Raw genomic sequence first — 23,683 nt, 5'->3', positions numbered from 1 at the left:
CTAAATGCTTTGGTTTTTGAGTTATAAGCCAAAAACTGCATTTTACCCCTATGTTCTATTTTTAGCCATGGCGGCCATCTTGGTTGGTTGGCGGGGTCACCGGACACATTTTTTAAACTAGATACCCCAATGATGATTGTGGCCAAGTTTGATTAAATTTGGCTTAGTAGTTTCAGAGGAGAAGATTTTTGTAAAAGTTAACGACGACGGACGCAGGACGACGACGGACGACGGACGCAGGACGACGGACGCCGGACGCAAAGTGATGGGAAAAGCTCACTTGGCCCTTCGGGCCAGGTGAGCTAAAAATGTGCTAACAATATTTCAGTTTTATTAAGGTTGAGCCGGTAATTGTTGAAATGTATAGTTTATGAAATTGCGATCTTTATTCATATATTATATGTATACTAGTGCGTAATATGTCCCACCTTCTTGTGTTTTTATCAGCCGAGTACATTAAAGTACACACAAACTCATTTTTGGTTATTTAAGTTAAAAGAAAAACAAATAAGGCCGTTAGTTTTTTCGTTGGAATTGTTTTACATTGTCATATCGGGGCCTTTTATAGCTGACTATGCGGTATGGGCTTTGCTCATTGTTGAAGGCCGTTTGGTGACCTATAGTTGTTAATGTCTGTGTTATTTTGGTCTCTTGTGGACAGTTATCTAAATGTCAATCATACCACATCTTCTTTTTTATACAAACAATAACTGTAGATTTTCTCTGGTGAAAAATTTCTATAATTTGGTCATACATGTACATAGAACGAATGTTAACTTGTTGTTACCATAGCAACTATTTTACTGATATTAAATAGTAAACTTTATATCAATTTTGTTCTTTATTGTATTAAAACAATGGTTCACTAGTAATTATGTTTGCACGTTGATTATTTAAGGTGTAATCTATTGTAAAATGTACACAATACATAAAAAAGGATAAAATATGTAAAAATCTGATATTTAAGCTTAGTCGGCCTACCATTTTTACGACGTCCTAACAAGAAAACCGCAAGAGATAACTATAAAATTTTTGGTGTTTTATAAGCTCCATATCATAGAGATCAATTGAAAGAAATATCAATAGATTCTGAAGTGGGGCCAATTTTGCCCCTTATAGCCCCTTCTCCTTTACACTTATTTAAAATAACTTGTAATTTGATGGAAATGTTTTTCTTCTAATGAATGGTTACCTCTAATCAGCAAAGAAAAGCTGCTCACTGACACCTTGTTTTTAAGGGTTCAAGGAACAGTTGTCTTGACTTGCAACACATATTAAGAGACAAAACCAGAATGTGTCCCTAGTACACGAATGCCCCATCCACACTATAATTTTCTATGTTCAGTGGAGCATGAAAATGGGGTAAAAACTCTTATTTGGCATTAAAATTAGTACTATCATATCATAGCGAACATGTGTACAAAGTTTAAAGTTGATTGGACTTCAACTTCATCAAAAACTTTGACCAAAAACTTTTAACCTGAAGCGGGACAGACTTATGAACGAACGTACAGACCAGAAAACATAGTGTCCATAAATGGGGAATAAAAAGAAATATTTTTGCACAAGTAAACCTGGTTTGACCATTTTTTGCCTGTCTAAAGTCAGGCTATCTACCCAAGTGTTGTTTTTTTGTGGTATCAGAAGAATTTGGGGTTGGTGTGGTCTTTATTATGTCCAATATTTTAAAATTATCCTTTTACATTTTATGAATTAATCCAATGAATGACAAATATTTCCAGCTATCAGAACATTGATGTCATATTTTGTTATTACGTACTATCAATAACAAAAATCATTTTGAATTATCTGTGAAAATATAATTATTTTCTCCATCATTTATCCAGTGTTATCATTCTTTGTTGAAATGTGCTTGCTGAGACTCATGATTTTTTTTAAGGTTTAAAAAGAATCCACAGAATTAAAATATTTTCCAATGTAAATCAAGTATGGTCTGAAACCTTGTAACATAATGTATCTGCATACAAGGTATGAAACATTGAGGTCTTATACCTTATGAAATATAAAGCTTTACACAAATAGATTATGCCGCTGCAAGATAGTAATACATATGTCTTGCATACTACAACTTTCATTGCAGGCAAGACAAAAAAAACCTTTGCTATATAATTTAAGTGTTTCAAATACCTTAGGATATACTACAAGTCCATCTGATATATTGTGTAGAGTACTCATTAATATGTCCGCTGTGAGAAAAGCTTCAGCTAAGCATATTCTCCTATAAAAAAATAATAACACAGTTTACAAATGACAACTGTTTATTTTCATAGCTTAAAGTTTTAAAGCCCTGGTGCCCTGGTAGCTGCAACAAATAAGGTAGCCTGGAAAATGCAAAACAATTTTAAGAAATGCGATAAACAAAAACTTGTTCAATTCTTTTGTTTAAACCAAGCATTTGGGAATTCATCCAAAGTACCAAAAAGAACTATGTAGCAAAATCTTGTTATGCCATTTACCATGTTTACCACAATCTGAGCCCTGTAATTGAGTTACATCAGTATATTGAAATTATATTTTTATGAATTATAAACTGTATGACTCCATGAATATTTGGTTGGAAATCTAACTGCATGTAGAATCTAGGAGGTAGAGAAATAGGGTCACTCAGATTTTTTAGTCAGTTAGACCAGTTATTCTAGATAAAGCAGATTTAACCCTAGCATTCTGTCTAAAAGAAAGGTGATAATATGAAGACAGATGTAAGAAAGTAAAGATTTTCATCCATTAGATAGACAATCAAATGATAAATAAACCAACCTATTAGCACTATCATCTAATGTTCTCTCCATCCATTGTGTGGAATGTGTCATTAATGGATCTTGAACTAAACACATTAAATGTCTGGCTAAGGAACAACATCTCTCACTTCTCATTGGATTTCTTTTGTATGGCATAGCACTGGATCCTGAAAAAATAGAATATTAACTGAGATAAATTAAAGAATATTGTTCATGCAATATGCATTTAACTAAATAATTCAACATACTGAAGACTTCCTATTGCTTGTGGTAACATTATAATTGTCACAATGAAAATTAAATCAAAGCATCAAAATGATACATGACAATACATACTTTTTAAACACTCAGAAAAAGATACAGCATTCACTGTATACAAAAGCATAGCAAGTATGAGATACAATAATTGTTTTTCACAGCATCAAAGTTGTTGAACTAACACATGTATGTGTATTGTAAACATTTTGCTGTCGTGACATTTATGCACAGGACCAACAATTTTTGACATCTCTGTAGTATGATCTAAAGACAGAGTAGATATACGGCTCATGGAATAAGTACAGGTATATAAGCCTTGTGAAAAAGAAGAGTAGACAGATTTTATATTACTTTTCAAATGAATAATCCTTATACCCTGCTCAAATTAAGTAAACACTGAAGTAAAGTTTTATTTAATTGCCATTTATATATAAAAACATAAAATGCTTTAAAAATTACCTATTTGATCCTTTTCAAATGGCTCTTCCATCTCTTTAAAATTGGCTAACAATCGTATGTCTGTACATATCTATAAAATTAAAAGTAATGATCTTGTGACTTACTGTTGCAATGTTTTACAAATTTGTGATATGTAATATGTCCACTTGTATTTTTATCCATCTGATGAGTTAAGCCTTTTTCAATGTTCGTTCTTATGTTCTTATGTTGTACTATTACACCACTGTCCCAGGTTAGGAAAAGGTTGGGATCCCACTAACATGTTTAACTCCGCCACATTTTCTATGTATGTGCCTGTCCTAATTCAGGAGCCTGTAATTCAGTAGTTGTCGTTTGTTTATGTGTTACATATATGTAGGTCATTAGTTTTCTCGTTTGAATTGTCATTGGCAATCATACCACATCTTCTTTTTTATATAAACCCTTATGAACAAATGGTCCTAGAAAAGCTAAAAACTTTATGAACAAATAAGATTTGACTAGCTATAAAGGTTCATCATACCTTATGTACAGATGATCCAAGACTAGCTAGAGCAGCTAAACAATCTACATCAACTTTTCTGCTATATGTCTGTCCACATATAAGGAAGTATCTGCAATTTAAAAGTACATCAGTTATGTGATAGAAAGGAGTTATATATATGTAAGACTCAGATCGACGTCCGGTCTCTAATCGACGTCCGTTCCTCAAATCGACGTCCAAATCTGACGTCACAATAAAATAACATTCCAAATCGACGGCCAATTTTATGCCTGTCTAATCGACGTCCATTTTTTTGGCATTTTCTAATCGACGTCCGATTTTGAGCTTCTCTAATCAACGTCCGTTTTTGACACAGAATACAAAACTGAAGTGAACCGATAGTAGCTGAAACATTTAAACCTTTAAACATATTATGTGAGACAAATAAAATATATTTCGGGACTTATCATTATTTACCTGGGAGGGGGGCTGGTCATTTTGAAATCAAAAGTATAAAATTTTCTTGATCCCCCATAAAATTTATCTGTTTTGATTTGATCCCCCCCGTAAAAAAAATAAAAAAATGTGACACCCCCCCCCCCTCCCTCTATTAAACATGCCAAAATGTTAACATGCAATACACTTATCATGTTATTTCACAGAAATATTGCAAACATGAAATATTTTCAGTGAATTGAGTCCAAAACCATATTTGCAGGAACATTGCCTTGACATAGGACTCTTTCATGAATATTAAATGGGTAGAGCAAGCCAGTGCTTTGGGGAGCTTTTTTTTCTAATTTCCTTTATTGGGCTATTAAAGAAACTTGTTGAGACAGTAACTGTACATTATTTACTAAGAAGGATCTATTAAAAAAGAGGGACGAAGCTCCTACATGTCGTTTGGTTTTCTTAGTCTTTGGTTTGCATTACTAATTGCCTAATTATTATGAATAGGAATGACACACGCTCCTTTATGTGGATCAATTGGATTAACTTTATATCAAGAAAAACTTTAATATGCATGATACCTATTTCGGATTGAAAAATAATTTATGTACATGTATAAGTGTAAACAATTGATATAAAAAAGAAGATGTGGTATGACTGCCAATGAGACAACTCTCTACAACTATAGGTCACCATACGGCCTTCAACAATGCGCAAAGCCCATACCGCATAGTCAGCTATAAAAGACCCCGAAATGACAGTGTAAAACAATTCAAATGAATAAACTTAAAGCCTTATCTGTGACCAATAATTTATTATTTATTGATATTGGACATTGATTTAAGACGACAACAATCAATCGGGTGTAGTTTTGGCAAGTAGTGCCGTCACATTGGACGTAGATTAGAGTATCAAAATATTGGACGTCGATTAGAGTATCAAAATATTGGACGTCGATTTGAGAATGTGACGTCAGATTTGGACGTCGATTTGTGAAACGGACGTCGATTTGAGGAACGGACGTCGATTAGAGGCCGGACGTCGATCTGAGTCTAACATATATATAAACTAACTGTTTTTAATTATTTTTCAACTATCTTAATCTTTCTGTTCTATTATATGTACAAATCATAATGCAAATGATTGATATAAAAAATTATTGAATAAAAACAAAATAATAGAGACTAGATTCAGTATTTTTCACTGTTTTTAAATTTAAATTTCTAATTTCTCATTAAACAAGTTTACTGCAGCTTTTACTAGATAGGTACAGGTATATTTTACCAACTACTTATAACATTTGTCTGCTCTTTGGTCAGGTTGTTGTCTCTTTGACACATTCACCATTTCCATTCTCAATTTAACATATTTTTTTATCTTAATTAAAAAACAACCCAATGCTGTATAACACCATGGCCAAATGTCATCTATTACTCAACATGATGCCTTCATTATTAGAAGAGTCTTCATACATACCATATATAACACTATAAATCTTAGGACCACTGGCAATCCAGGCCTTAAACTAAAATTCATTATCATTCATATTATGTGTACTATTTTAATAGGACTGACAAACAACTCAGAATGTATGGTATTTCTTCTAAATGGTTGTTTTTATATATGTAGCAAAGTAGTTCTTTGGTGTAACAAGTCTAGTCATGACTTACTTCTGAAACCCTGCCATCTCTGTGACTAGTCTATCTAATTCTTCAACCTGTAATATATACTTCAAATTAGTATAAAAATAAGAAGGTGTGGTTTGATTGCCAATAAGAAAACTATTCGTCAGATATAAAATTAAGTGGCCATGATAGTAATCAATTATAAACCATCATATGGGATCTGCTTTACTGTTTCATTACAACATTTCCAAATCTTACATGATTAGGTGCTGCATTTTTAGCATCTAAAACTCAACTTCTTGTTTCATGCCTATCAGATGAGACCAGTCGTTTTCATATGGTTATTAGTTTGTTCTTACTTGTGCTGTTATATCACAGCCCTAGGTTCGGAGGGTTGAGTGCCAACAACCATTTTTAATGCCAATACATTTCATGTTTGCCAGTCCGAAGACAGGAGCCTACAATTCAGTGTTTGGCATTGGTTGTTGTCGGTCATATTTGTTTTTGATTTATTAATTTGTTAAAAATCAGGCCTTCTGGTTTTTTGGTTGAATTGTTTTATTTTTTGTTATGTTACCTAAGCAATATAGATTTTACACATCATTGGAGGACCTTTGATGATCTCATCATCTATAGTTAACTTACTTAAATCCACTTAGATCGGACTTTGTTTCAATGGCAATCATACTATATATGAATTTTTTTATTCATTCAAATTTCAGATGTACAAGAGTAATTATATGCCCCTATTGCCTCTCAGGTATATATGTATATATATATTTTTTTTTTGGTATTTGTTGTATTATCCATATATCATTTTGATGTTTAGTTATCTACATGGATTATTTATATATGCTATTGGAAAATTGAACGTTAGATAAATTTATAAAGACCAATCATTATCCAATGTGACATGTAAATTCAATCCCTATCATGTCCACTGTGAAACATCACGAGAGGATATAGATACACTTAACCTGGTTCTCTGTTGATTGTCTTAAGAAAAACTACACTACTGAACATATATATACCAACATATACAATATGTATGTACCAAGGTAGCTATACGCTGGTGTTTGTTCAGTAATGCTGTTTTTCTTTGACAATGAACAGAGAACCAGACCATGGTTACATATATTAGGTTGTAATGATACACAGTGATATCAGTCTGATACCTTATCATCATCTCCTTCAAACAACTGTAGAAAGCTTGCTTGGGTCCCTGTTGTACCCTTCACACCACGAAAACGCAAGTTATCCTTGGCAGTTTCTAAATTTGTAAGATCCATTAGTAGATCTTGAATCCAAATACAGGCTCTCTTACCAACTGTTGACAACTGTGCTGGTCTGTGGATAAAAATATATCATGAGTATTTTATTATTAACATAATTTTTTTTAATTTAAACAAAATGACTAGAAATTTTTGTATTGATTCATTGCTTTACATGCTTTATGCAGAATATAAAATATGATTCAGTTCAAATAACTTTAGCATGTGATTTAATTTAGAAGCTATAAGGTCCAAGTACCTAAACTGCTAATCTGGCAAATAGGTTTATGGAGTAAATAATTTTTTTAATGATTGTATGACAAAAATTAAAGCTTAATTTTTTCTGTTTATCAAATTTTGGTGAGTTTGGTGATTGTTATGTATTCAGATAAAAAGACATGATTTACCATGTTTACTTTATTATGTTTATTACAAACCAGATGAACAGGGATTACATACATTATATACAAGGACAACAAACATCACAAACTCAAATCTGAATAAAATTGGGATATAGTAGAGGGAAGTATTTATGTACAAGTCATCATACCAAATTGCATGTTTTGTAAATTTTTATGAAAGTATGACAGAAAACTAACTACAACATATTAATAAAAGTATCTATATTGTAAATATCATTGAAATTTATTAGGAACTTACTGTAAATGTGTATATGACAGACAAGGTAGATCTTTAAACTTGCGAGCAAAGCTTGATAAACTCTGTATACATCTAGCTAACTGAAAACAAATAAAATTGTCATTGGATATGGGAATTGAGTCAAAGAGAAAACAAACCTGACCAAAGAGCAGAAATCAGCCAGAGGCAATAGGTCTTCAAGTGGTATGTGAACATCTTAAATTATCATTCAAAAAAATCTTGATCTAAATCCCATTTAATAAATTTTGCTCAAGAACCTTTAAGAAGCAGTCATGACTGGAAATAGAGATCATTACCATGATAACCAGACCAAATGTGACAGAAAAAGACATTCTGAACTATAACTTACCTTTGACAGTAGGGTCAGTAATCAGTATATAGTACCAGTATATACCTTACCTTTGGTAGGAGAATGACATATCCATCTTTCATGACTATTAAATCCTTTAATAAAAAAAATGGAAATTAAAATAAAAAGAATTGTAGAGATAAAAATTTTAATCAACAAAAGTTATATAACTATAGACAATTAAACCCACAACCCATGTCATAATTAGTCACAACAACTCTAGAAGCTTGTTTAAAGGAACATTATAATGCATACATTGTGTTTAAGGGAAGTTGACATCTAGAATATGCTCATTTATATATCATAACAAATGATTATAAGTTTCATAAGTATAGTGTTTTAAACTACACGAACAAGAACATGTCGAAAGCATATTTTGTTGTGGTAAGCATACCTCAACTTGTAATTCAAAGTTTCCACTTCAGACAAATAGGAAGTACCGGTAGGCATCTGACAGGTACAGAATAATACTCATAGATTATATATTATTAACTGCTGTCAAGTTGATGACCAAAAATGAAGTTTTTCTATTCAGCAAATGTTCAGTATTTGCCAATAAAATGAGAGAAAGAAATATTTGTTATTTAACATATATTAAACAAACTGAAAAAAAATATGAAAGGACTAACTCTTAAAGTTGCAATATAATAATACTTGTCTGTTATCAGTTATATATCATGTATATCTACATAGATCATTTAGATATAAGAAGATGTTTTATGATTGCCAATTTGACAACTCTCAATTGAAGTCACATCACAACACAAATGTAAGTAGATATAACATACATACTGTGTTATCACCAACAAATGCTGATGTAGCACCAAGATGTATAATGGGTGATGCTCTAGGACAGGCTTGTGCAAATGTGTGTACATGTGCCATCACATCATGTCGTACTCGTTCCTCCTCTTTAGCAGCTGTTTCAAAGTCAATACATTCAATATTTTCTTCCATATCCTTAATCTGGTCAGCTGTTATGTCCAAACCGAGTTTCTAAAATAAAATGACATGAAATTTTAACTTGATGTTTGCTTATTTGTAATCTTCAATCTTGTATGTACCTTTTAGATAAATAATCTTAGAATGTGTCTGAGAACCTGAATGTCATAGCTTTACCTGCTAATAACTGCTACATGTACGTGAGCAAACTTAATTTAGAGTGCATTCATAAACAAAAAAAAACATTTAATTTTCAAAGTTATATGGTTATAAAGGGATGAGTGACTCACTGCCAAATTTCTAACTGTTTGCCATACTTGCCAACCTCTGACAATGGGAAATCATGTCATGACATGACATGACATGACATGTCAAAAAGCGTGTGAAAACGTGTGACGTACATGTAGATGCAGACCTTTTAATATGAATGTGGTAATGTTCATAATTTCACATACAAATTTGTTAATATAAAAAACAATATATTCTACTGTTAACTTTTATTGTAAAGCACCACCACTAGGCACATATTCAAAACAACTGCCAGTTTCAAGTTTAGTTACATTTATTTGATAGCAGCACACAATATAAATGTAACATAGTCAAGTTCTGATCAGAATTCAGTGTCAATTTCTTTATAATTGAAAAATGCTCTCCAACAGTAGGAATTGATATTTGATTGAATTACATGTAGCTTCATCAAGATTTGAAAGAATGTCATAATGTCTTTTTTTTGGTAATGTTAAATGTCATCTATTATCTCTGCCATTGCTCCCATTGCTATTGCCTGGTCAAAACTGGGTAGTTCATCAGAAAATAGCTGGTACTATGAGAGCTGATCCAACAGTTCTATGATTTTTGGCCTGTAGAAATCTGTTGGCTTGATTTGAAACTGAAATTGAAAAAGAAAAATGTTTTATAAATTTAATTTCCATTAGATAAACATGTTTAATGCTTATTCAAATAGCTACATTGTATTTCTCCTCTCACATGTATTGTTTTTTATCATTGCATCATAGAATGCACAAATTATGCGTTACTTGTCACTTGATCATTTAAACTCGAACTCCAAAATATAGTTTATTAATTTTGAATCTTGCCGTATACATCGTTTTGGCTTAACAATCTGCGCTTTAGACCACGGTACAGGCCCTTAAAGTGACCTCTTTCTGTGTACATTTCCCCTATAAACATGTATAAAGTGAACTTGAAAGAAAGTCACAAAATTGTTTAAAACTAATCACAAACTACTTACCTTTTACTGTTTCAAGTGTTTGTCCATATAGAAAAATAAACAATATGGCAGCCAAACAATTACTTCGAATTTTTCGGTCTTTATCGCAGAATAAGGAAACTAGAGGCTCTAAAGAGCCTGTGTCGCTCACCTTGGTCTTGTGCATATTAAACAATGGACACGGATAAATTCATGACATAATTGTGTTTTGGTGATAGTGATGTGTTTGTAGATCTTACTTTACTGAACATTCTTGTTGCTACAATTATCTCTATCTATAATGAACTTGGCCCAGTAATTACAGTGGAAAATATTTTCTAAAAATTTACAAAAATTTATGAAAAATGTTAAAAATTAACTATAAAGGGCAATAACTCCTTAAGGTGTCAATTGACTATTTTGGTCATGCAAAACTTATTTGTAGATCTTATTTTGCTGAACGTTATTGCTGTATACAGTTTATCTCTATCTATAATAATATTCAAGATAATAACAAAAAACGGCAAAATTTCCTTAAAATTACCAATTCAGGACAGTAACCTAACAACGGGTTGTCTGATCCATGTGAAAACATCAGGGCAGATAGATCTTGACCTGATCAACAATTAAACCCTGTCAGATTTTCTCTTAATGCTTCGATTTTTGAGTTATAAGCCAAAAACTGCATTTAACCCTATGTTCTATTTTTAGCCATGGTGGCCATCTTGGTTGGTTGGCCGGGTCACGCCACACATTTTTTAAACTAGATATCCCAAAGATGATTGTGGCCAAGTTTGGATTAATTTGGCACAGTAGTTTCAGAGGAGAAGATTTTTGTAAAAGATTACTAAGATTTACGAAAAATGGTTAAAAATTATAAAGGTCAATAACTCCTAAAGGGGTCAACTGACCATTTGGGTCATGTTGACTTATTTGTAAATCTTACTTTGCTGAACATTATTGCTGTTTACAGTTTATCTCTATCTATAATAATATTCAAGATAATAGCCAAAAACAGCAAAAATTCCCTAAAATTACCAGTTCAGGGGCAGCAACCCAATAACGGGTTGTCGGATTCATCTGAAAATTTGAGGGCAGATAGATCTTGACCTGATAAACAATTTTACAGCATGTCAGATTTGCTCTAAATGCTTTGGTTTTTGAGTTATAAGCCAAAAACTGCATTTTACCCCCTATGTTCTATTTTTAGCCATGGCGGCCATCTTGGTTGGTTGGCGGGGTCATGCCACACATTTTTTAAACTAGATATCCCAAAGATGATTGTGGCCAAGTTTGGATTAATTTGGCACAGTAGTTTCAGAGGAGAAGATTTTTGTAAAAGATTACTAAGATTTACGAAAAATGGTTAAAAATTATAAAGGTCAATAACTCCTAAAGGGGTCAACTGACCATTTTGGTCATGTTGACTTATTTGTAAATCTTACTTTGCTGAACATTATTGCTGTTTACAGTTTATCTCTATCTATAATAATATTCAAGATAATAGCCAAAAACAGCAAAAATTCCCTAAAATTACCAGTTCAGGGGCAGCAACCCAATAACGGGTTGTCGGATTCATCTGAAAATTTGAGGGCAGATAGATCTTGACCTGATAAACAATTTTACCCCATGTCAGATTTGCTCTAAATGCTTTGGTTTTTGAGTTATAAGCCAAAAACTGCATTTTACCCCTATGTTCTATTTTTAGCCATGGCGGCCATCTTGGTTGGTTGGTCAGGTCAAGCCACACATTTTTTAAACTAAATACCCCAATGATGATTGTGGCCAAGTTTGGTATAATTTGGCCGAGTAGTTTCAGAGGAGAAGATTTTTGTAAAAGTTAACGACGACGGACGACGACGACGGACGAGGTGAGCTAAAAACCAGGTGAGCTAAAAACCAGAGAAAAACGATATCACTAACGAACAAAAAATGAAAAGAACGAAAAAGCGTGTAATTGCGGGTAAAGTGGTGAAAAGGATGTACACGCCATGCGACAAAATACGCGCGTGTAAACGGTTGAAAAAGCGTGTATTACACACGAATATCATGTCACTTGGCATGTTTGCTGTTTTTTATGACCTACCGCCGACAGAAAATTATGCCCCACCTATGATAGTCTGGATCTGAGGAAGTATTTTTTCACAAACAGAGAATTTTACATATGGAACAGCCTCCCTGAAGAAATTATATCAGCAAAAACTTGAAATACTTTTGAAATAGATTAAATGTTTTGCCATCCAACTCAACTGTTACTAAATGATTTAATACATGATTTTAAAGCAGAATATGAAACGTACAATTAAATAGAACAATGATGAAGTGAAGCAGAATATAATGGTACAACATTCAGCGTTCTTAAGATCCATATCCATAGCCAATATGTATATGTATATATTACGGGGCCGTAGTGATAGTCCGACTCTTCAATTTAGTCCGACAGTTCGATGGTCTGAGAGTTCGATGGTCCAACGGTACGATGATCCAACAGTTCAATAGTCCGACAGTTCGATAGTTCGACAGTTTAGTGATATTTCTACTTCATATTTATGTGAGTCTGAAGTCATGTACCGGATTTGAGTACTGCATATATATGTTGAAAGTATCATGAACTGATTTAAAAGTAAAAAGATCCTTCCTACCAACTGGAGGAAAAGCTGAACATGACTTCGGGTCACTTGTGTTTTTTAGCAATAGGTAAGTATCCAATGGCCATAACTTTGTGGACTAAGGTTTTTACTCAGTGTTCTCCCCAGGCTGTTTTAGCGTCGCGGTATCGCGACGTTATGTTTTCTTCCTGTGACGCTATAATTATTTTAAGGATGTTATTTTTCTCGTTTCTATAAGGCAAAGCCATGTCCTAAATTTTGAACTTAATTACCGCTTATGATTATAAAAAAAAATATATCACCTTTAATTGTAATCCCTTCAAGTGGGACAATAGAGGCAATGTAGAGTGATTAAATAGGTGTTAATTGCCCTTTGGATGATAACTGTTTGGATATGAATACCCCGACGGCCTAGCCAAGATCAGATGTGCATTTCATATTGGGTCTATGTTATAGGCTTGTAAAGACGAGAAGATAAACTTTACATAAGTAATACATCTTTGAACTGAAGAAGAGAATGTAAGGTTTCACAATGAATATCAAATATCATGTATAGGTGTTACCGTTTTGAAAAAAAGCACTAAAATACACGCTGAAAATGGGCAAAATTTCATGTTATGTCGTTTCATTTAAAATTTCAGTTTTTATCAATTGATAGTTAATAAGTGAACTTAATTTGAACTACATTATTGGTTCACTGTTATAGACAATTTATTCATCTTTCTTTTACTGGTTGTTGCAACAAAAAATCTTCAGTGGTTACAAAGTTATGATAAAAAGTTGAATACTATGCACTTGTTATGAAATTTTGTACTTTTGTTTTTAGCTTGCTCAGTGTAGTGATAAAAGAGAAAAATAATTCAAATTTATGCTATTATGTGTTTTGCTTTTTCTTCTAGTATATACATTATCAAAAACTACCTCATTTATCAAAATTGCAGTACCCTAGGTGGAGATATATGCCATCAAAGTTGGATATACAAATAAAGTGAAAAAATGTCTTGTCCGTAGACATGCATTCCCTAGTAAACTGGTAGCATAATTACATTAATGTTGCATTGCTAAGTTCCTGTTCTTTTGTAGATATGAAAACACTACTAACATTTTTTTCTACCATCTATTAATAGAGGAAAAAATTCAAAAATATGTCAGAATGTCTTGGTTGTAGACACATGTCTTGTCTGTAGACATGTCTTTTTATCAATATTGCTTGGCTTTATGGGTCTTAATTAGTCCTATGTGTTGTTTAAACTTAGAAATATCTTATTTCTAATAAATAAATGGTAATTTAAGTGTTCTCAATTTTTGTAAAATTACTTTACAGGAGTGGATTTTAAAAAGTGTCAGATTATCAGTCATATAAAAAGCATACCTTATTTTACTTCAATATTGTTTATTCCAGTTGCTGCATACATGTACCTTAAAAGATTAACTAAATCAAATGAAGAAAAAGTATTTCTCTCTCTCTAACTTTATCTTTTGCATTTCAGTATTAACAGCAGATGAGGAAGTGTCTACGGACAAGACACTTGTACATAACAAGTATTAAATTCAACTATTTGTCTGCTGTGGAGCTTAAATCTTATTTATAGGTGATGAAAGTTATCTATTCAAATTAAAACTCAGTATTTTCAACATAAATATAGTCACAATTAATTCTAACAGATTTTTTTTTTAACTGAAATTGTCTTGTCCGTAGACATTACCACAATATATTTGTATCCAATTTCCTTGAGTTCAGCCTAATTTGATAGGTAAAATGTATGTTATTTTTTCAAGAGAACACATTCAACTATGTCAAAATTGAGTTTTAATAATAGTTTTATTGTTTTAAACAGTCAGATATATGGATTTCAGTTAAAAGAATGTGTCTTCATTTTGGCTCAAGGTGGTACCTAATACTACAGAGAGATAACTCTGTAAAGTCAGCTAAACGTTTTAGTAACGTTGTGTTGTAAAGGGAATATTAAGCATCTCAATATTCAAAATTGGTGTTTGTCAAACTGCTATATAACCAGTGTAATTTTTCTGATAAAATGGTTCGTTCAAATTTTTTGAAATTTTTATATTTTTGTTAAAGGGTCAAAGTACATGAAGTAAATACTTAATTTTATGAAAATTAAACGAGCCAAATTAATTTTAGTGAAAGTGTTGGGTACCACCTTAATCAATAAATTATTGAGATATGTAAAGAATTATGGGTACATTTTTATATTTTCCAAAATTTAAAAAACACAGCTTAAAATTTAATTAGTAACTTTTAATCTTAACTTTAGCAATCATCTTTGAAAGCATTTAATTGAATATCAATAAAATGTCTTGTCCGTAGACATTATCAAAATGTATTTGTTTCCATTTTCCTGGAAGTTAAGCATCATTTGATAGATAAACCTGATAAAAATGTATGTTTTTTTTTCAAGAGAACACTTTCAGCTATATCAAAATTAGGTTTTAATAATGCATTTCATTAAATATGAATACAATGTCTTGTCCGTAGACAAAACATATAAATTGTATTGCTAATAAGTTTGATTGTTTATTGTAAGAATATGCATCAAGTTATTTTAATGTTCTATACACCAAAAGAAAGGTTTTTTTGGAAGTTTTGTTATTTATAGATAAGTATAGATACAGTTTTATCAGATTAGATTAATGATCAAAGAAAGCTACTGTCATGACTGTTGTTTGAAATAACTGTGAGTTAAACATGTTCTTGTCATTTTTTTTTCAATTAAAATATTTGATTTTCAATAATTCTAAACATATTTTGTTGTCTTTGTCATTGACCAAAATTCTGACACTGGTGACCATAAAATTGAGAATGGAAATGGGGAATGTGCCAAAGAGACAACAACTCGACCATAGAAAAAAAACAACAGCAGAAGGTCACCAACAGGTCTTCAATGTAGCGAGAAATTCCTGCACCCGGAGGCGTCCTTCAGCTGGCCCCTAAACAAATATATACTAGTTCAGTGATAATGAACGCCATACTAATTTCCAAATTGTACACAAGATACTAAAATTAACATAATACAAGACTAACAAAGGCCACAGGCTCCTGACTTGGGACAGGCGCAAAAATGCGGCGGGGTTAAACATGTTTGTGAGATCTCAACCCTCCCCCTATACCTCTAGCCAATGTAGAAAACTAAACGCATAACAATACGCACATTAAAATTCAATTCAAGAGAAGTCCTAGTCTGATGTCAGAAGATGTAACCAAAGAAAATAAACAAAATGACAATAATACATAAATAACAACAGACTACTAGCAGTTAACTGACATGCCAGCTCCAGACTTCAATTAAACTGACTGAAAGATTATGATTTCATCATATGAACATCAGGCACAATTAATCCTTCCCGTTAGGTGTTTAGTATCATACCATCATAACATATATGAGAAGAACATAACCCGTGTCATGCCAACAACTGGTTTTTGAATAAATGTGTTTAGTTCCGATGCAAAGACCCTATAAGTGAATCAATATTAATGCCAAAATATGCAATCTTTAATGACCTGACAACGGTATCGTAACTATATCCCTTCTTAATAAGTCTATTCAAAGGTTTTGTTAGTTTTTGAGGTGAATACGGACACCTTTGTGCTTTATAAAGAATATTTCCATAAAAAATTGGATGTGAAATACCTGAACGTATAAGAAGTCTGCATGTTGAGCTATATTTACGAATGATGTCCTTATACCGATGATAAAATTTAGTAAATGTTTTGACTAGTTTGTGATATCGAAAACCCTGGTGTAATAATTTTTCAGTGATACATAAATTTCTCTCGTTAAAATGTCTTGAAAGCAACCATTAAAGAAAATTATACAGTTTTTAAACACCATTTATCTAATAAAAATATTAAATATTTCTTCCAAAAACTGCATGTAATTATATAAATGCTTCCAGTGTTAGCCTAACGATGGCAATTTTTCATAATTTAAACCATTTTTGAACCAAAATATCAAAAGAGTTTTTCCCTGAGGTGATACTCATTTTTGACTTCATGTGAAACACAAAATGCATATCTGATTGTGGCTAGGCCACCAAGCTTTCACTTGTGATATGATTAATACCCAGATCTCTACAATAACTTTTTTTTCAACTTGTCCAGTAGGACAAGTACATACATGTACCAAAACTTACTTGTCCTAATGAAATTGTTACTTGTCCAAATTTTTTTAATTAAAAATATCCTTTTTACATCTTAAGTTGATTAAAGGAACAAAACGAACTTAAACAATAGAACAGAATTTGATGTATTTCTTTTAAAATTCTTTTAAAAAATATGAGTCAAGTACAACTGAATCTAGTCATGTCACAGGACTTAGGTTCTAGTTTTCATCAATGCCAGTCTCATCAGACTCTGCACATGAGCCTCAGAGGCACCATCTGACAGGCCTGTACACACATAGGATTTGTATCCTGGCTTTTTTTTAAGTTGAAAAAAGTTTATTCAAATGCAATCAATAAAAAGAAGATAAGGTCTGATAGCCAATGAGACAACTCTCTGCAAGAGACCAAAGGACACAGAAATTAACAACTATAGGTCACCATATTGCAAGTATTGTTTTTTTTTACTTATGATCAAATATGATTTTGTGAATTTAATGGTTAATAAAAAAAAATACCGGTATAGTACACTGTATACATATCTATTATAAGGAACAGAATAAGGTCATGAAGGTAGCAAAATGATGTACTGATTTGTCTTGGTCCCTAAATGTTTCCTGCCTTGCCAAACTGTCTATCAATCATGTCTACTAAATATGTCTCCTACGGTGCCAAACTGTCTTAAACTTGGAGCTTAACCTGTCAGGTGATGAACTGTCCTGTAAAGTTACCTTATCTAAAAAGCACATCATTGATTCAGATCAGTAAGACTGGTATTTCCGAGAATATACCTTTTACCTGTTAAAAAGTACCTGACAAAGAACCAGTTAAAAATTATCTATTACAAGTACATTTTGTAAACATGTTGAAGAAAAAGGTTTTGCATTTGAATAAACAGAATACAGAAACATGTCAAATTAATATTTGTTTTCTTGTGTTTGTTTACAATTACTTTGTTCATCAAAGTTGGATTGAATTTATTTTCTGCAGAATAATTGAACTTGTCCCGACGGACAAGCTTGATACAGCCTTTACTTGTCCAACCGTTTCCCCCTCTGGTACCGGACAATCGTACAAGCCTTATTGTCGAGGCCTGATACCACGTGGTCTGCAATCGCAAATTTCGACAAGGAGAAAAATAATGTAATCAGAAAATCATAAAAAAAAATCGAAAATATGTTTGCAAAATGAAAATTCAAAGAAACAAACAATTTTTCTCTTTTAAAAAGAGGTTGAGTCGTATCTTTTTATGACTTTCAAAAAAAAATATTAGTATTACTTTCTTTCTCTTCCTATTACTTTTTGTAAATCGAGAGTGAACATTTTGATTTTGAGCTAAATAAGTGAACATTTTGATTTTGAGCTAAATAAGTTTTGTACTTTCTTTAGAAAGTGATCATAATTGGCTATAGTTTACATGTATGTTTCATCCATTTTCGTCGTCTGTAATTTGCTGCAAGACCCAAATTCTGGACTTTTCCCCACAAACTCTGATTAAAATGAAAATAGCATCCACTGATTTGAGCGTTTGGAAGCTCAGTTTCAACTACTGCTATCAAAGCGAGTTTGAAATCGGATACAGATGAGTTTTGTTGGGCGCCACCTGTGCCGTGTGATTTGTTGAATTTTGACTTTAATTGTTAGTAAAATATGTCTATAGTCACCAATATTGTGATCAGTCATTAGACAAGTTCACAAAACACAGCACTCTATTACGGTAACGGCCATGAATGGTAAAATATTGCGAATACAGCCTGGGAAAAGTTCTGAAGGTCCTGTCGCAATATGTTTCTGTACATTGTCTAAGATTTATCAAGTTTTCATTTGTTGAATATATCAGAACACCCCAATTGTTGTTTTTTATACAACAGAAAGGGGTGGATTATCTGTGAAATAAGTCAAAAACAATAACTGGGATTCAGTTTTGGAAAAGTTAGGTCTGTTGCATCTCGAAAGCCAGGTTGAACATCTTGTGTTTGTGATTAGTCTATATCTGACATATCTGGTTGTATGTGTCGGACTGTCGGACTATTAAACCGTCAGACCATTGAACCGTCGGACTATAGAACTGTCGAGCAGATCCCCATATATTACATGAATCCTAGTCCAAGTAATTATGATGTTCTTCAACGATGCAAGGTGTCAAAGAAAAAAGTATAATAGCCTATCAAGACGTCATAATTATTTGGACTATAGGTAGCCATAATTGGCCATTGGTATGACAGTATGACCATAAAGAAGAAGATGATGACTATCATGACTATGCACGAGATAATTTGAATGCCTTGTTTCAGAAGATGAGGTGGTACTGGTTTGTTTCTCCAGGAGCCTCATGTTGGATGTATTGAACCTTTTTTTTTAAATAGTACGATTTCTTTTTATAAATTATAGGATCGTATACATTTATTTTATTTAAAATGTGTAAAAATAAAAGGGGAGATAAGCCATAAGGTCAGATTAGGTGATTTGCGACCTCGATTTGCAGTCATACCTGTTCCCCCTTAGCAAGCCACGTCCACAATTTTCTCCATGTTGTAAATTTTTTCATATCGCTAAAATTGAAGGACATTTCAGGGCTAGCATATCTCGACGCTAGAGGTGTTCTATATTTTAAATATTCTTTCGGGATATCTCCCGCCATCTTCTTTTCGAAAGTGTTGAGGGTTAACCTAAAACTGGTAATACGATTTCCCGAGTACAAGCAAGAACTAATTAACATCACAAGGACCAATTGATTGGTCCCGAAAACTTGATTTTACATGGTATTATACTTAAATAATATAAAAGTATATAATTTGAAGAAATTAGAAGGGGAGACCATCATAACTTCATTCGGGTAATCAAGGATTTGTAGTCTTACTATACAAATCCTTGGGGTAATGAAACTTTAATTAATTCCTTTATTTTCAGTACACTCTGATATGATAAAACAGAGACAATATATAGATCTACATGTTTCAAAAGTTTATCTGAACCAAGGATTTGTATAGTAAGACTTAGAGTGCTGCTTGCCGCTGTCATCGTTCAAGCTTGTATGAATCTGCTATACTGTAGGGGTCCCATAGTGTTGCTGCATATTCCATTTTTGATCTTACTAAAAAAAATGGAAGCAGTTTTCTTACATTCCTGTGGACAGTATCGTTAATTCCTTCTGAGGAATCCTATGAAGGGTTGAAACGTTTGTAATGTTCGTGCAACACTTCAGGTCTTCTGATATCTCCACTCCTAGGGTTGCTCTGAACTTGTTGGAGTATGTGGCCGTTTAGTGTGTAGAATCTCTAGCTTTTGTTTTTAATGCTTAGTATGTAGCATTTTTTTAGCATTAAATCGCATACCGTCAATTTATTTGCCCGATCTTCTAGGCTAGCTAGGTCTTTTTGCAACCCTTTTTGCAGCAGTGTGTGGTCTTTCTCTGTTTTGATGGTTCTGTATTATTAGCAGTCATCGGTATAAATGTATGGTTTCGAATGTATGACTCCATATGTATGGTTTGAATGGCAGCCAGTTTGAAAAATCCGAGATCACCAAAGATAAGAATTTAGAGATTTTCTCTCCTGTTACAGCCTTTTTGTGTACCTTCTGAGAATATTAGATTTGATTGTCAGCCCTACAACATCAAATATGTTTTTATAGTATTCTAAATATTAAATTACATATGATATGTTGATGGAAGTAAACTTCCACAAAATTCGAATAAAAGGACAAAAAGTACTCAGTACTGTGTAAAGCCTTTCTGTTACGTTCTGTCAAGTTACCTGATATAAAGTAACAGCATATAGCTATTATCAATAACAGGAAGGATGTTGAAAACAATTTGAATTTCACTGACGAAACAAAGTCAATCTACTTATGCCAACCATTTCATGTAATATAAGTTATTGTCATCATATTAAATAAATCTAAACATGATATGTATACACTGTTTTGAATGAAGAGATAGGTTTTTGATTTTTGATAACAGCAGAGAACATTGTGCAATTTTAGTATACAGATGATAACAGAAAGGAATTTTTTTTGCCTATAGGCATATTTTTACAGAAAAAAATAGCAAAATTCTATATTATATAAAACAAAATATTTATACCCTCGACCCCTCTTAACATGTACCAAACTCTTCCTTCTGGAGTTCTCTAGCTGCTCTGGCTCTTACCATTTTTCGCTTCTTTCTGAGGGAGGTTCATTGAGTTTTTCCATTATGGGATTGAAAACTTCCTCTGGTACCATTTTCTGAGTGATAAAATCTTTAGTTGTAGCAACAGTTGTCCTCTCTACCCACTCAGCCTTCTCTTTACACGTATTTGTAATAATGTTTTTGTTATCTTTGGTGAACTTCTCTTGGACTTTCTCTCCATCTGCCAGAGTTTATTGTGTTGTTTTGCAGGTCAACTCTAGCTCAATGTAAAAAGTCAACACATTCAATTTTGTTATATCTGAGGGCTGTTTTTCTTGGTCTTTCTCCGCAAATGTTCCTCTGTTGTAAATCTGATAGTGCTTCTATCAAAACTTTCAGTACACCTAATTTCCCCCCAGCCAGCTGCCTGATGCATTGCACAATAACCTTGACAGTTAACTGCCAAACATCTGAACCTCGCTGAACCAATCCCCTTGAAATATCACCACGCCCAAAGTAGCTGTAAGATCAAGAGGCTATTTTCCATCTTCTCCACGTTGATTAATCAACTCAGCAACTGTTTCATTGTAAGCATCCTCCTCATCTTCAAAACACCTCACAAATCTTTGTGAATCATTTTTTTTAAATACACTTTGTAACGATTATGTTATTTGGAAGCAGAATTCGACTTCTTTTTCCTCTTGTTCTCCGTCAGATGTCATCGATTTTCTTCTTCTGTCACTTTTACATCCGCCAACCTTTGCTAATTTTGTTGTCTACTTTTTCCGGTTTTACCTACAGAACAGAAAAAGGGATTTACTTACTCTTTAAAAGATCCAACTAAACGTTGCGATGCTTCACTCTTTTTTCACAAAGTATTACATATGACGGTCATGATGCAAGTCATTTGAAACTATGGCTCCGAAGTCGTTTGACAGCCTTCCTCTATCAAGTTTTATAAAATTCAGCACACTATGACATTCCTCTTTCAAACTATATACAAACATATGCACACACATAGTTTTTTAAATTTCAAACTTAAAATGAATTCAATAATTAAAGTATTTAAATATACAACATAGAATATACTTTATTCAAAATTAATGGACCAACAAATACACATTATACAAATACACATTATACATATACTAAACAAAAAGGAACGCAATGCTTAACCTCGAAACATATAAATGAACTAAATTAAGAAAATAAAAATAAATATAAACAAAACTAAAAATAGGCCAGAGGCTTCCGACTTAGGGCAGGTGTGGCGGAGTTGAGCATGTTTTGTGAATCTCAACCGTCACCCTATACCTCTAGCCGAATTGGAATAAATAAACACAAATAGCAATACGCACAGTAAACCTCAGTTCAAAAGAAGCCAGAGTCAGTTGTCAGATTAGATAACAGAAGAAACTAAGCAAATTGACAATGATACATAAATTAACAAAATACTACTAGCAGTAATGACATGCCAGCTCCTAGGTTTGTCCCCTCCGTAAAACATTCAGTATGCCCTATTCGGAATATACAAATATTGTCAAGAATTTCAATTACGGCCGGGAAACAGACTGGCCAGCTCCAGACATCAATTGAGCTGACTGAAAGACTGTCTGCATTATAAGAAAATCAAGCACTTTTTAGGGGTTTAGTAGCATACCATCATAAAATACATCAGAAGAATATAACCCGTATCATGCAATTAACTGGTTTTAGAATGCAGGGCCGTAACTAGCCTCTTTTAATAATGAGGCAAAATATATATGCCGAGCGTAGCGAGGCTAAAAATTTTTGGCGAGGGGTCTGAAGCTCTGAGAAAAATAACGCAAAATCGTGCATTCTGAGCGTTTCCCGGACTTTTTTTTTTACATTGAAACGCAATTAATTTTTAGCTATTTTTCCGACAATATTCTGGTCTCAAAGCTAAAACATAGATTAATTGTAATTTAAGACTTTTAGGTTTCACAGGGACAACATTAAAAGTAGACCGATATGTAGGATAAAGCAAAAATCGTAAATCTCATAATCTCATAATCATTAAAACCGGACCTGTCTGTCGATCTGTTGTTGTCTTGTATAGTGCTTAGACTTTTTTTATTATTTTTTTTACTAGATTTAAATATAGTGACAGTGCAACTATTATAATTATACTAGTACTGAAAAGTCGGCACTAAGGAGCATCTTGACCTTGTTTTACGGTATTAATGATTCTTTTATTGTTGACGACCCTCCAGTAACTATCAAGATGAAGAACAAGAATAAAAACTTTGACCATTGATCATTGTATTTGTTTCTATGCATTGACTTTGTGTGAGATTAGGTTCCGTGCACGTTTACTCCATGTTCCTTTATTTTCTGTTAAAGGGTCTGAATTTAATGCAAGTTTAACCCTTCAATG

The 23,683-nt window shown here is 32.7% G+C and overlaps 1 protein-coding gene and 1 pseudogene across 1 annotated transcript in view; both read right to left on the bottom strand.

Moving 5' to 3' along the window:
• Nucleotides 1–19,849, bottom strand: part of LOC143064392 (adenylosuccinate lyase-like) — a 32,921-nt gene extending 13,072 nt beyond the window's left edge. The window contains exons 1-10 of the mRNA XM_076237194.1: nucleotides 19,666–19,849; nucleotides 9,087–9,290; nucleotides 8,345–8,389; nucleotides 7,946–8,025; nucleotides 7,190–7,361; nucleotides 6,060–6,106; nucleotides 3,979–4,069; nucleotides 3,477–3,546; nucleotides 2,779–2,926; nucleotides 2,149–2,239 (exon numbers count right to left, since the gene is read on the bottom strand). Coding sequence (XP_076093309.1) covers nucleotides 2,149–2,239; nucleotides 2,779–2,926; nucleotides 3,477–3,546; nucleotides 3,979–4,069; nucleotides 6,060–6,106; nucleotides 7,190–7,361; nucleotides 7,946–8,025; nucleotides 8,345–8,389; nucleotides 9,087–9,290; nucleotides 19,666–19,815 — 1,098 coding nt within the window. The 5' untranslated portion in view covers nucleotides 19,816–19,849. The remainder of the gene's footprint in view (nucleotides 1–2,148; nucleotides 2,240–2,778; nucleotides 2,927–3,476; nucleotides 3,547–3,978; nucleotides 4,070–6,059; nucleotides 6,107–7,189; nucleotides 7,362–7,945; nucleotides 8,026–8,344; nucleotides 8,390–9,086; nucleotides 9,291–19,665) is intronic.
• Nucleotides 19,850–21,270: 1,421 nt separating this feature from the next.
• On the bottom strand, nucleotides 21,271–22,874 carry LOC143062545 (ankyrin repeat domain-containing protein 45-like; annotated as a pseudogene).
• Between the last annotated feature and the right edge of the window lie 809 nt (nucleotides 22,875–23,683).

The sequence above is a fragment of the Mytilus galloprovincialis genome, chromosome 2 (genome assembly GCF_965363235.1).
Source record: "Mytilus galloprovincialis chromosome 2, xbMytGall1.hap1.1, whole genome shotgun sequence".
NCBI classification, from domain to species: Eukaryota; Metazoa; Mollusca; class Bivalvia; order Mytilida; family Mytilidae; genus Mytilus; species Mytilus galloprovincialis.
Note: the sequence above shows the minus strand (reverse complement) of the source record. Positions and strands in the feature narration are given on the sequence as shown.